This window comes from Antennarius striatus, chromosome 19, assembly GCF_040054535.1.
Source record: "Antennarius striatus isolate MH-2024 chromosome 19, ASM4005453v1, whole genome shotgun sequence".
NCBI classification, from domain to species: Eukaryota; Metazoa; Chordata; class Actinopteri; order Lophiiformes; family Antennariidae; genus Antennarius; species Antennarius striatus.
In genome coordinates, this window is record NC_090794.1 from 9,775,291 (window position 1) to 9,789,575 (window position 14,285).

At 40.0% G+C, this 14,285-nt stretch overlaps 2 protein-coding genes across 6 annotated transcripts; one reads left to right on the plus strand and one right to left on the minus strand.

Annotated features, from left to right (window-relative positions):
* Window positions 1–36: 36 nt before the first annotated feature.
* Window positions 37–4,238, minus strand: LOC137613359 (zinc finger protein 285-like). Of its 2 annotated transcripts, XM_068342516.1 has the most exons (4): window positions 3,984–4,238; window positions 3,428–3,859; window positions 2,748–3,270; window positions 37–1,837 (listed from the first exon to the last, which is right to left on the minus strand). In XM_068342516.1, exons 1-4 carry the CDS (start codon window positions 4,153–4,155, stop codon window positions 1,780–1,782), a joined length of 1,185 nt encoding a protein of 394 aa, XP_068198617.1. In that variant the 5' UTR covers window positions 4,156–4,238; the 3' UTR covers window positions 37–1,779. The 2 variants fall into 2 exon arrangements, with proteins under 2 accessions (XP_068198617.1, XP_068198616.1); XM_068342515.1 differs by lacking the exon at window positions 37–1,837 and having other exon boundaries at window positions 2,453–3,270.
* A 5,996-nt stretch (window positions 4,239–10,234) lies between these two features.
* LOC137613443 (galectin-3) lies at window positions 10,235–14,246 on the plus strand. 4 transcript variants are annotated; one of them, XR_011038943.1, is made up of 7 exons: window positions 10,235–10,349; window positions 11,368–11,414; window positions 11,591–12,163; window positions 12,428–12,516; window positions 12,670–12,841; window positions 13,619–13,840; window positions 13,875–14,246. XR_011038943.1 is itself a non-coding variant. In XM_068342673.1 (7 exons), exons 2-7 carry the CDS (start codon window positions 11,373–11,375, stop codon window positions 13,620–13,622), a joined length of 975 nt encoding a protein of 324 aa, XP_068198774.1. In that variant the 5' UTR covers window positions 10,235–10,349; window positions 11,368–11,372; the 3' UTR covers window positions 13,623–13,757. The 4 variants fall into 4 exon arrangements, 3 of the variants coding, with proteins under 3 accessions (XP_068198774.1, XP_068198772.1, XP_068198773.1); XM_068342673.1 differs by lacking the exon at window positions 13,875–14,246 and adding an exon at window positions 13,169–13,263 and having other exon boundaries at window positions 13,619–13,757; XM_068342671.1 differs by having other exon boundaries at window positions 13,619–14,246.
* Window positions 14,247–14,285: the final 39 nt, after the last annotated feature.

A 14,285-nucleotide genomic window follows, 5' to 3' on the forward strand; every position in this document is an offset into this window, starting at 1 on the left:
AAAGAGTTGGTAATAATAGCCTGAGACTTTATGTAGAACAGTCAATTGAGTTTTATTACTGTTGCCCAGTCCAGTGCTATCATAAAAAACATTAGCAGTTACCAAAACAAGTTGGATCTAAACTAAGCTCTCTAGCAATTTGCAGCAAAGTACAAAGAATTACAGGGATTCAGGCAGGAAGACGATCACGTGAATCTACTGCCCTCTTCTGACGAGGACTCAGAAAGACACACCAGGGAAGCTAGGAAAAGAAAATGCCATACTTTTTTTTTGTCAAAAAACACACGAGACAATATTTATAATATTCATCGAGTGTTTCAATTGTAGACTGCACTCTCATTAAAATCCAGGGGAAAACTCCCTCATTGAGGAAGAAACTCTGGGCAGGACCCAGACTCTGGAGGGCGGTCATCCACCTTGATCGGTTGGGTGAGAAAGGAAATATGCTGGGGATAGACAGGGTAAGGAAAAGAGACAGAGACAGACAGTGGCAGATAGGCCAGATAGAATTTCCAGTCCAAATTGTGCTGTAGTTGCTGAAGTGGGGATGTCCAGGCCTTTGGATTTCCCGTCTTCCATAATTGTTCCCCACCTGTCAAGCAAAGACAGCGGCAGTATCATGTGGAAAAAGCCTACCAATCTCCAACAATACTATTTTCCGGTTTAAACTTCCATCAATTAGCTTCCATAACAGGGACTGTACAAAAGTTATCAGAGTAGAAGTGGGGGTTAAAGATTTTTAGTTTCACTCTCAATGAAAGTGATGTATTAACCAAAAATCTGAGGTGGCAATTGCTCTGCTTTGTGTTGACCACTTAATTCACACTTCGTCCAGAACCCAACCAGACCTGCCATACGCACTGAGATGACGCACTGAGCGGCTGTTGGCCCTCAGAGATGTTCACGTTATCAATTCTGGCTATCCTTACAAAAGGTTTGGACTACCCCTGGTATAGAGCTATCAGTCTTACTACAGTTGAGCACTCATTTCATAAAATTACATGGAACTGTCTAGGCTAGTGAAAGAGAGGGAAGGGGAAGGGGGGAGGACATATGAAGATGCTGTGGAGGGCTCAGATTATCTCAAACCCTCTTTCAGTTTTAAAACCCTGCCCCCATCAGGATTTTCTCTCCGGCTTACCAATAATAGCAGTTGCCCCTTCACTTTCAATATCATTCATAATCACATCATTCACAAGTAACGTACGGATGAGAGGTTGAAGAGTTAGGGAAACGTGTCAGAAGTCCCAGTATTTAACATGCTGGCATGCTAACCTGGAGACTAACCATGATTCTATTGTACTGGTTTGTTTCTTGACAATGAATCCTTTCTGATAAAATGCAGCCCAAGAAAGAATTTTACCATCCCTAAAGCAGACTTCCGTTTTCTGTGTGTTGGGAAATATGATGCAATAAATTTTGCATGATTTAAAGAAAAAACATCCCCCGTTTTTTTGACAAATGCCACCCTTCTTACACACACACACACACACATACACACACACACACACACACATAGAATCTGCCTGCCTCAGGAGTGGTGAGGCCACGATTGTCTGCTGTGAGGGAATTACAACAGATAATTAGTTAAACAGGGCAGCAGCAGATAGCAAGCAAATATAATTCCACCAACAGGGCTTCGGTGTTTATCGACAGCAAGCTTGTTGTGGCTGAGTGGTTTATCTGGTTGTCTAACTCTCTAGCAGCTTATACCCCACAATGTTCACCAGCTAGTGTCTTACTTTGCATGTACGCCCTTTGGTGCTGGCAGATACTGTTTTAAGATAAAAACAGCTTTCCACTGCAGCTGAGAACCAGGTTGATGAAAGCAGTGAAGCTGACAAAACAACAACAGTGAATAACTAAAAAAAAAAAACTGAAACGTGCTGCTCAGCTGAAATGACCCACAGATGTCATCATGCAAGCGTTATCATTCTCTGTGAATTCACAAACAACATTCACATTATGCTTTCAATTTTTTGTCCTAGAAGAAGATATATTACTGCCACTTTAAGTTGTAATTGTAATGCTATTTTATAAAACATCAGCTTTATTCATTGAATTGATATTATTCGATCAATATGCAAACACCTTATTAATGCATGTTGTTTTCTGTGTTTCACTCCTTTCTGTAACAAACAACAGTCCCTGTTATGAATGGCAAATATTAATCTGATCATCATTTAATTAAGGAAACAATTAAAAGTCAGTTAAAAAGACAATAAAAGAATGGCACAATTTGCCCTGTAATGGTTCGTAAGAGATGATGAGTCATTTGGGTCTAATCAGACCAGATGCTCACTTCAACTGATAAAAGAGCTGCTATACACACACACACACACACACACACACACACACACACACACACACACACACACACACACACACACACACACACACACACACACACACACACACACACACACACACACACACACACACACACACACACACACACACACACACACACACACAGAGGCTGCCATCTCATAGCTAGAAGATTCCAGGTTCAAGTCCTGTTCTCGATAGAGATTGCATGTTCTCCCCGTGTCTGCGTGAGTTTTCTCCAGGGTCTCTGGCTTCCTCCCACCTCCAAAAAACATTTAGCTTACGTGAATTGGTCAATCCAAAATTGCCTGCTGTAAAAATACATCAAGTTATCCGAGTTCTCACATTTGACTTTTTTCATGTGTACTTTCAAAAGATGACGGGCTCCGAAACTTTCTCCACATTTAGGGCAAACAAACCTTTTCTCAGCTGTGTGGGTTCTCCTGTGGACTCTCAAATAACAAACTTTTTTGAAGTTTTTCCCACAGGTTGAGCAAATATATGGCTGGTCATGTGTGTTCTTTATAATTTCAGATTTCGGATCAAACTGCAGATCTTGTTCACATGTTTCATCTGTCTGATTTTGGCTCTCCATTACATGAGAGTTGTTAGCTGGGTGCAGATCACTGTCTGGTGCTCCTACAACAGAGATTCCCTGCTTGTTGACTACAGACTTTTTCTGTGCTGCTGTTGGAGTTTCATCAGGATTCAAGTCCAGAGTTGGATCTTTACTGTTCTCATATTTCTCACAAGTAGGAGTCAGCATAAAGGCATCCTTTTCCTCCTTAATCACAAGCTTCTCTCCCCCCAGACAGGTGAAGGCTTCCTTCTCTCTATTTTCCTCCTGCAGACTCTCGTGATCCATAGCGGAGTTCTTTTCTTTATGATGGAACTGCCAATCAGTAAGGGCCTCCTCCGTACAGAAGCGTTGATTTGGTCGCTCTGGAGGGATAGGGAGCAGAACAAATATAAAAATGCAGTGATGAAAACAAATGTAGATATGCAAACAAATTCCAATCGATAAACAGTATTTTCAAACAATTGCATGTGAAAATAATATCTCAATTGTATGTTGTTAAAACAGTACAGCTTTAATTACCAATCTCGTCTAATTTCACTTCAGGTTTCTGAGTGGTGGCATCCAGCAGTCTGCATGGAGGATCCATCTTTTCTTTGAGTTCCATAGTGCTCCTTTTTGACGTAACCAGTTTATAGATTTTAACACGACGTTTGCCTTTATGTCCTGGTTTTGATTCAGCGTCTCTAGGTGAGCCAAAGTGTTTGCCTCCTTTCTGATCTTGACTCTCAGTTACATGCCTGATATTAGACAATGGCTGCCGTTGCTGCTGTTCAGGTACAGCAGAGCTTACTGCCAATTTATGAACAAAAGACTTTTTCTGTGCTGCTCTTGGACTTTTGTCAGGATTTGAGTCCGGAGTCTGATCTTTGTTGTTCTTGTTCCTCTCCTTGCTACAGAACTTCTGAACAACAAGAAGCTCATTCTCCTTAAAACAATGCCGCTGAGAGGAATCTGAAGGGAAAAGGAGGGTAGATGACAGGAAACTACTTTGATGAACTCCATAGTTGAAATTATACAAACAATTTTACTTTGACATGTCTCTACATTGTGGTGATAGACATAATGCCTTACATACCAATCCTGTCCAACTTTATTTCGGGTTTCAAAACACTGTCCAACAGTCTGCGCTGACGATCGATCTCCACTTCGTACTCATGGACGCATTTTTTAAAAGCTTCGAATATTTCCTGAGCAGCAGTCGTCAGTCGCACGTTGATGACGTCTTTCAAATACTGAACCGAAGACATTATTGAAAAAATAAGTAATTAACTTCCAATAAAAATAATATAAACTCTGGGTGCAGTCATTGGATCGAAATACGGTAACTTGTTCCCCATGTAGTTAACTTCCGGAAGTTGTCACCCATTTAAAGTTCCGGCAGTGGAAGTGACGGAGTCTAAACGTTCCGCTGAAACCACTGGTTTCCATTGAAAGTTTGTGTTTACAGTATTTTCTGAATTAGTGGATAATCACTTTTAAACGTTTCCAGCAAGAACTTCAATGACGCTGAATAAAATAAAATAATAAAATTTTTGATAAAATTAGGAAGATTCAACATAGTCGCCCACAGATTTTTCACTGTTTTGATTTGTCTCTAATAAGTGCTGTGTTTCAGGGGCCTTGTTCACAACACTGTGTGTGATGTGCTGAAAACTAACAGAAATGCATGTACTAAGAGTGTAAAGACAATTTCCCCTCTGGGGATCAATAAAGTTTGAATTACTATTATTATTATTATTATTATTATTATTATTATTATTATTATTATTATTATTATTATTATTATTATTATTATTATTATTATTATTATTATTATTATTATTATTATTATTATTACTATTATTATTATTATTATTATTATTATTATTATTATTATTATAAGACACTTCCTTTGCCATCACTGAACTACACTGAGAACAGCTGATATCATTTTAGCCACGTTTTATAATATAAGTTTACAGCTTCTCAGACAAGAGGAGTTAGCATCAAATAGTTTGGTTAAGTGTTCCAGGTTGAAGGCAAACTTCATCATTTACTTTAGAAAAAAAAAAGTACAGCCAAATCACTATGAATTTGTATTTTAATTACATATGAAATGGGTCAATATGAAAGTGTTTTATCAATATATTTACAGATTGCAGTGCATGCTTGACTAAAGACAGGAGGGCAGTAATGTATCAAGGTCTTCTTCTGCTTCTTCTGTGACTCGGGGCCGTCTGTCTGTGGCCCCTAACTGGCTGGATTCTTCGTGAGTGTGAGGCCCTGGTGTTGTGGTGAATGAGGTGGGCTTTGTCCTGTATCAGGTCATGAACGCGCTTCCTCTTAACTGGTGAGGTTCAATGCTCAGCTTCAGATGCTGCAAAGTGATTGAACAAAAACATCCTTTAGTTTTTGTTTTTTTATATATAACAACTCATTTTGATTCATTAACAATGAGACAAAATCAGATTTTTGTCCAATTTAGAAGCATTAAATAGTAATGTAAATAGAAGAAAAAACAGCTAATATTCCCCTCTAAAAGGCTGGAACCATTTATATTTTTACATTTCTGCCTAACTTAAATTGAAAATTAATTATCAGGAGACTTATGGACAATCACTGCTCTTTTTAAATGAAGAGAAGATACAGAGGGCAAACATATGATTCATCTGACTGACTTCACAATCAGGACACAATCCTGTTGATCATGATGAGAAACATGTGTCTCCCACATTCCTGGAACTTACTTGAGTTCCATTGAATAAACATACCAATTGTTGTTCTAGTTCATTAAATTCCTTCATTTTGAGAATTTATATACTTTATGTGAAATCTACCAACAATAAAATCACAACCAGCTCATCAGTGTTGATAAAAGAGTTGGTAATAATAGCCTGAGACTTTATGTAGAACAGTCAATTGAGTTTTATTACTGTTGCCCAGTCCAGTGCTAAAAAAACCCCAAACATTAGCAGTTACCAAAACAAGTTGGATCTAAACTAAGCTCTCTAGCAATTTGCAGCAAAGTACAAAGAATTACAGGGATTCAGGCAGGAAGACGATCACATGAATCTACTGCCCTCTTCTGACGAGGACTCAGAAAGACACATTAGGGAAGTTTAAAATCCAAAAACCATATGCTGTCAAAATAATCTGAGAGATGTGATCAGGGATTATTGAGTTTAGCTGTACCTGTTTCAGCTAAATAAATTATGTCCATAATTAGATGCGGAATGGGTGGGGCGTCAGCTACTAAGTGACTTACGCCTAGCATTGGTTTCATAGTCATACTCATAGTCAACTTTATTGTCAAATGAACCATATATGCATCATGTACTACAGTCATCTCAGACCCATAGGTAGTAAAAAAACAGTAAAACTCGAAAGAACCACTCTAGAGGGAGTGGTTCTGTCGCCACCATCCTATCCTATGCCAAATAGGTTTGTTGCAGTGAAACCCAACAGAACCAAAAGAACCCAACAGAATCCTCCAGAGCAAGCATAAGCGACAGTGGTGGGGAAAAACCCTCTCATTAAGGAAGAAACTCCAGGCAGGACCCAGACTCTGGAGGGCGGTCATCCCCCTTTACTGGTTGGGTAGGAAAGGAAATACACTGGGGACAGAGACGGGGCAAGGAAAGAGGGAGAGACAGAGAGAGACATGTAGGCCAGATAGAATTTCCAGTCCAAATTGTGAGGATTTCCAGGCCTTTGGATTTCCTGTCTTCCATAATTGTTCCACACCTGTCGAGAAGAAGCACAAAGACAGCAGCAGTATCTTGCGTGAAAAAAGCCTCCCACCCCGCAACAATACTCATTTCTGGTCTGATCTTCCATCAATTAGCTTCCATAACAGGGACTGTACAAAAGTTATCAGAGTAGAAGTGGGGGTTAAAGATTTTTAGTTTTACTCTCAATGAAAGAAAGTTGAATCTGAGGTGGTAATTGCTCTGCTTTGTGTTGACCACTTAATTCACACTTCGTCCAGAACCCAACCAGACCTGCCATACATACTGAGATGACGCACTGAGCAGCTGTTGGCCCTCAGAGATGTTCACGTTATCAAATCTGGCTGTCCTTACAAAAGGTTTGGACTACCCCTGGTATAGAGCTATCAGTCTGCGCTGATCAATCTTCACAAGTATTACTACAGTTGAGCACTCACTTTATAAAATGACCTGGAACTGTCTTTTTAATGGTCCAAGTAACAGAAAGAAGTGGTTTAGGGTAGTGGAAGAGAGGGAAGGGGACGGGGGGAGGACGTATGAAGACACTGTGGAGGGCTCAGATTATCTCAGAATGTAACCCTCTTTCAGTTTTAAAACCCTGCCCCCATCAGGATTCTCTCTTGCCTACAAATAATATGTCTCGCAGTTGCCCCCTTCGGCCATAATATTATTTGCAATCACATCATTCACAAGTAACGTACGGATGAGAGGTTGAAGAGTTAGGGAAACGTGTCAGAAGTCCCAGTATTTAACATGCTGGCATGCTAACCTGGAGACTAACCATGATTCTATTGTACTGGTTTGTTTCTTGACAATGAATCCTTTCTGATAAAATACAGCCCAAGAAAGAATTTTACCATCCCTAAAGCAGACTTCCGTGTTCTGTGTGTTGGGAAGTATAATGCAATAAATTTTGCATGATTTAAAGAAAAAACATCCCCCGTTTTTATGACAAATGCCACCCTTCTTACACACACACACACACACACACACACACACACACACACACACACACACACACACACACACACACACACACACACACACACACACACATAGAATCTGCCTGCCTCAGGAGTGGTGAGGCCACGATTGTCTGCTGTGAGGGAATTACAACAGATAATTAGTTAAACAGGGCAGCAGCAGATAGCAAGCAAATATAATTCCACCAACAGGGCTTCGGTGTTTATCGACAGCAAGCTTGTTGTGGCTGAGTGGTTTATCTGGTTGTCTAACTCTCTAGCAGCTTATACCCCACAATGTTCACCAGCTAGTGTCTTACTTTGCATGTACGCCCTTTGGTGCTGGCAGATACTGTTTTAAGATAAAAACAGCTTTCCACTGCAGCTGAGAACCAGGTTGATGAAAGCAGTGAAGCTGACAAAACAACAACAGTGAATAACTAAAAAAAATAAAAAATAAAACTGAAACGTGCTGCTCAGCTGAAATGACCCACAGATGTCATCATGCAAGTGTTATCATTCTCTGTGAATTCACAAACAACATTCACATTATGCTTTCAATTTTTTGTCCTGGTTGAAGATATATTACTGCCACTTTAAGTTGTAATTGTAATAGTATTTTATAAAACATCAGCTTTATTCATTTACCTGAAATCATTTGATCAATATGCAAACACCTTATTAGTGCCTGTTGTTTTCTGTGTTTCAGTCCTTTCTGTAACAACAGTCCCTGTTATAAATGGCAAATATTAATCTGATCATCATTTAATTAAGGAAACAATTAAAAGTCAGTTAAAAAGACAATAAAAGAATGGCACAATTTGCCCTGTAATGGTTCGTAAGAGATGATGAGTCATTTGGGTCTAATCAGACCAGATGCTCAGTTCAACTGATAAAAGAGCTGCTATACACACACACACACACACACACACACACACACACACACACACACACACACACATACACACACACACACACACACACACACACACACACACACACACACACACACACACACACACACACACGCAAAGCCCCACATACTCACACACACGCTGTCATCTCACAGCTAGAAGATTCCAGGTTCAAGTCCTGTTCTGGACAGAGTTTGCATGTTCTCACCGTGTCTGCGTGGGTTTTCTCCTTGACCTGCAAAAGCGGAAGAACAGAATATGAAGATGAATGAATGAATGAAATACAGTCAATGATCTTGGAAAGCAGTAGCTTGGTTAAACACCTAGTGTTGTCCTTGGACTAATAATGCAGGATATAATAATGAAATCATTAGTATAGAGCATACTGTAGATTGAATATGTGCAGTACTCCAAATGGAGTTGAAAATCTTTCTGTATCTTTAAAAAAAATTTCAGTGTTTATCATAATCCCCAGTCTTTACTCAGTGGTTTATGTCCCAATGAAATTGTCATAAAAAATAAAGTTTGATGATAAATTGTAAGTGTGCTAATACTAATAACAGACATAATAAAGGTTTTGCATTGTAAATTTCAGTACTAGTTAAATATTCAAAATTTAATGACCTAATAACCACAGGAAATGCAATTCAAAGAAAAGGTCTGACTTAAAGTGTCCTGAACAAATGGGGTTGGCTTCAATGTGACAGTAGATTGTGAATAAGGAAGGAGTACACTTCTGCAGAGTTACAGTCAATTACAGTATATCCATTATAAAAGAAACTCTTCTTATTCTGTCTCGACATAGTTTGAAATTTTTGACCAAGGTGGATAAATGTCATGCGCTGAATTCTTGTCCAATTGAGTTGTAACATTTTGAGGTTCTTCAGTTTCTCACATTTTTTAGCCCAGATGATGCGTAATCTAATAAGGGTGAGAGGACAACCAGTGAAACTCTGTTGTCATTTGTTATGCATTTGTTGCCCAAGAGATTTATTGGATGATTCTGTGTGGATTTACTCGTCAGAGTTTGAGTTTGAACATCTCCCCTATTTGATGTAATCTAACATTTGAAAAAAAGAGACCGAACAGTTTGCTCTTTTGATTCATTCAATCATTTTCTTTGAGAAAATGAGTTATATCAATAACTAGAAGAACTGTACTGACTTTAACCTGGAGGTGAACCTGGTAGTCACGTCTGAGTTTTCAGTGGTCACTGCCTGAGTCACAGTAACACACCGAGAACAGAGGAGAGTCGTGACTTCTTTGTCTGCATAACCATGTTACTCTGTGAGGCCTAGACAGATAGGTTACACAGTCCCATGACTGCCCAACAGTGAAGGGAACCACAGCAAAAAAATATGCCAGTGTGTCAGTGTGTCGTCAGTGGACAGTTAAATCCAGACAGTCAATGTCATCTGGTGTGAGACTATAATATTTTACAAAGTTTGTTATTTCAGGAGTTGCTAATACTTCCAGACTGCTTGACTACCCTCTCTTCCAATCCAAATTAATTGCCTATATTTCATTTTTATTTGACTATCATAACTTTTATTAAAACCTGAGGCGTGAAATATCATTCTCTTGGGTAACAAGCAATGAAGTAAGTGGAAACAAATAGGACTGATGCCAATTTGCTAACATGAGTTAAAATTACATGTATTTGGTGACGTAAGGGTGAGGTGTGTTTTTTTTTTGTTGTTGTTGTTGGACAATGGAGTGATGAGGTGAGGAGTGGCCAAGTCAGTGATGAGGTCTATAAAAGAGTGTTTCTATGTGCTTGACTGCAGGAAGATTGATTGAGTACTCCTCGGCCAGCAGCCTGCTCCAGTGTTCAGCAGAGGATTAAAGATAAGAGAAGGTAAAAAACCAGTCTAACCTTATGTGTGATGCTCTTTACAGGATTTTATATTTTTATGGATCAGATCCAAAATGTTTAAATTACAAGCTTTTATTATAGAATAGATATATTCTCAGTTTGGGTTTTGCTTTAGTCTGAAAGATGTTTGTAGTTTCATGTACATTATTACATGAAATTAATTGATATGATTAACACATGAGATTATAGAACATATGAGATTATAGATATAGAATTTATTGTATACTCATGTGCTGTACTGCATATGTGTAGTTTATCAGTCTTTGGCATTGGTGACGGAAATAAGGCCTTAATCTTGCACAACTGATAAATTGACAAATACACACACACACACACACACGCACACGCACGCACACGCACACGCACACGCACACACACACACACACACACACACACACACACATTGTTATATTAACCATCATACACTTAAATACTGTCTAGTAATTCCCTGATTCATTGGTAATATAGATTTCAGTTCTAATTCTTAAACCAAACATCACTCCAGAAATGTAGTAGCTGTAATTGAATTTGCTGTCACAAGATCAACTTTACTGGTGGTTCAGCCCGAAAACCAAGAATGGTTGTTACTGCACATTCTTCTCTAAGTGCTCAAAACTCATTGATATAATGGCTGGTGTTTTTCTGCACGGCTCAGGATGTTTTCTATTGTCTTCATTTAATTAGTGCATTCCAAGGGTTCCATTCACTTAACAATACATGTCTGTCAGGGCACACAATCATTCTGTGCATCAGCTGACACTGACATCTAAAAAAGATGTAGGGCCCTCTAGTGGACACTCGTAGAACTACATTAGTTCTTTGTGGCTGTGCTTCTTCAAGACAGAAGTGTGATTACTGTATTCCTTTTATGTTTGAAATTACTGTACAAGTAATTTTGGTAGTGCTCTGTTTTTATTTTCTCTTTTTAAAAAAAAAAGTTTTCTGAGGGTTGTGATTTAAAAAAAATCAAAAACAATTGAAAGCACTCTTACTTTGGCAGGCAGCATGGATGCAAGTACTCCATCAAATCATCAGATCTCCACACTGGTAAGAGTGAATCTTTATAGCTAATTTTCTTCACATGTAAATGTAAACGCTTCAGTCTCTTCTTATGTCAAATGGCCATGTTTTGCAACTGCAAGTTGGTTTCTTCCATCCTGTCTACTCTCTCTCTTTCCCATATTTCTGTCCTGGCCCCTGACCCCTCTCCTCCGCCCTCTCAGCATTCTGATGCTCTGTGTGGCAGCTGCCCATCCGCTGGTCCTGCCCCACAGGCTACCAGCGTTTGGCCCAGCCAGGCACCATCAGGGACTGGGTTCCCAGGTTGGCCAGGCCAGCCTGTGCAACCTGCACCATGCTGGACCGGACAACCCAACACACTCTGCTGGCCTGGGACACAACCACCTCCGATCTCTATGCCTACACCGTTGTCAATCCCAGCCCCGGCTCAAACTTTACCACCAGCACCTGCACCTGCCCCAACCATAGTCCCAACTCCAGTTCAGGTTCAAAGCCCGGCTCCTGCTCCAGCGCAGCCCTGTCAGTCTTACTGGCCGGGCACCCAATGCCACCCCCCCCAGCTACCAGCTCCAATTCAGGGTCAAGTCCCGGCTCCAATTCCAGCTCCGACTCCAGTCCCCATCCCGCCAACGGCTCCTGCGACAGCTATTCATCCCAGTATGGCGGGATGGCCAGCCCATCCTGGTTGGCCTTATAACCCCGGACAGTCAGGATGGCCTGGACAAAATCCATCTTTCGTGCCCCAACACTGGCTTCCACCCACATCTGGACCTCTTGTGAGTCAAACAAAACATCGCGTTTTCTTTTCATCATTCTCTTTGCTAATTTTCCATAGTGCCTATCATGCATACAGTAGCCCAGTACAGTCAAAGTACTCAACAGATGATCTTCAATGCTTTTCCATAGATGTGGTCTGCAATCATATAATTAGAAGACATTAAATCAACACACTGTAGCTTAAAAGAGATAGATATACACTTAAACAAAAGTAATGTTTTAGAGTTCAGGTTGTTTTAATGTTTCTCTCTCATGATATTTAGAGTGTGCCATACAACCTGAACCTGGCCCGAGGCGTCTATGACAAGATGATGATGACCATCTTGGGCCACGTCAAACCTAATGCTAAAATGTAAGATATTTTCTTAGCCTTTAGAGGCCTCTAAACCCCAAAACACATGGATTTTTTTTTCTGTGTTTTCAGTTTTAGTTACAAAGTCCATCCAAAATATGATGACGGATAGATGAATTCCTTAGATTTTTATTGATATTTGGTCCCCCACAGGTTCACAGTCAATTTTCTGAGAGGCAATGACATTGCCTTCCACATCAACCCCCGCTTCAGCGAGGGAGGAAAACAGGTGGTGGTCCGTAACCACAAGCTGGGTGAGCGCTGGGGCTCAGAGGAGAGGGACCTGAAGGGGCCCTTTCCTTTCGCTCTGGGGAGTCCATTTGAGGTGAGTGCAAACAGGAGTTGGGCTAGGCAGTGGATAGAAAAACAGGGCTTAAAGATGCTATGTGTAGCATGTTAGCATCAATAAATCATTACCATGGAGACCTCTGTTCCACCTCAGTGTTGGTGTCTCCTGCTTGTGGTCCACAAGTGCTTTACCACACATACCAGAAAAAAATAAACAACATGAGACAGAAAAGACTCGTTTTAACCTTGCTCTCATTGATTTGTAGTAAAAAAAAAAACTTTATGATGATGTGTTGATGTTTTCCAAATGCTACACATGGTGTTTTTAACTGACTCTAGGTCACTTTCTTATGGTTAACATCAGGCTAACGGTCGGGAAAGATGGAATGGGTTGGAAAGCTGTTTGTGCTCGCGGGTCCTAGATATGGGAGCTGCTATACTGCAGGAGGGCCCCTGGAGGTCAGTGGGGGTCTCATGTTCAAATATCGATAACAGCTATGATTTACTGGCATCGAGGTTCCCAATCTAAAGAGCTAATGCTGTCAAAGAGTCTCTGTCACACTTTTAGTGACGACAATAACAACCTTTCCAACTTGACAACAAGTCAGCTCAGAGTTTTCATACAGTCTTACTCTACGATTGTCAAACGGTGAACAATATTCGATCAGTCTTTCATAATACATCACTTTTCTTTCTGGTTGCTGTAATTAGATTCATTAATAAATCATGGTCACGTTGTTTAAATCTGTATTAACATGTAACCAATTCACAGGCTTGATGGAAGTAATCCATTGTCGGAGTTGTGTTGTTTCAGATGAAGATCCTGTGCACTCATGAAGCATTCAGGGTGGCTGTGAACAACATCCCTATATTTGAGTTCCGACACCGCGTCAGAGAGCTCAACCAGATCGACAGAATCAACATCCTGCATGATGTCGTCCTCACCTACGTCAACGTGGAGACGCTCCCATAGGAAGCACACAGACACCCAAATAGTGATGAAAACTGTCACACTGGACACACATAGTCGGACAGGCGCACACACACACACACACACACACACACACACACACACACACACACACACACACACACACACACACACTGTTATCTTCACATTACACTTTGCAGGAGCTAAAACTTTGCCTTTTAGTTAACATGAGACATAAAATACAATGACATGCATGTTAGCATTTGATACTATACTAATAATTATGCTGGTCACAACTAGCTCAAACTATGCCACATTTTTAACCATCTAATTCACTCACAGCTTTCTTTTTTCAGCATGAAGATGCTACTGTATTTATTGTGCACAGCAATTTCTGTATTATTACCATGCTGTTAAGTGAAAATATGTCATATATCTAATTGCCCAAAAAAAATTAAAAGGTCTATTATGGTTATCTGGTGACTCATGAATAAAATTTACCAAAATCTGATGTCTTTATTTTTAATACAAAAGATTTCAGACATGAAAA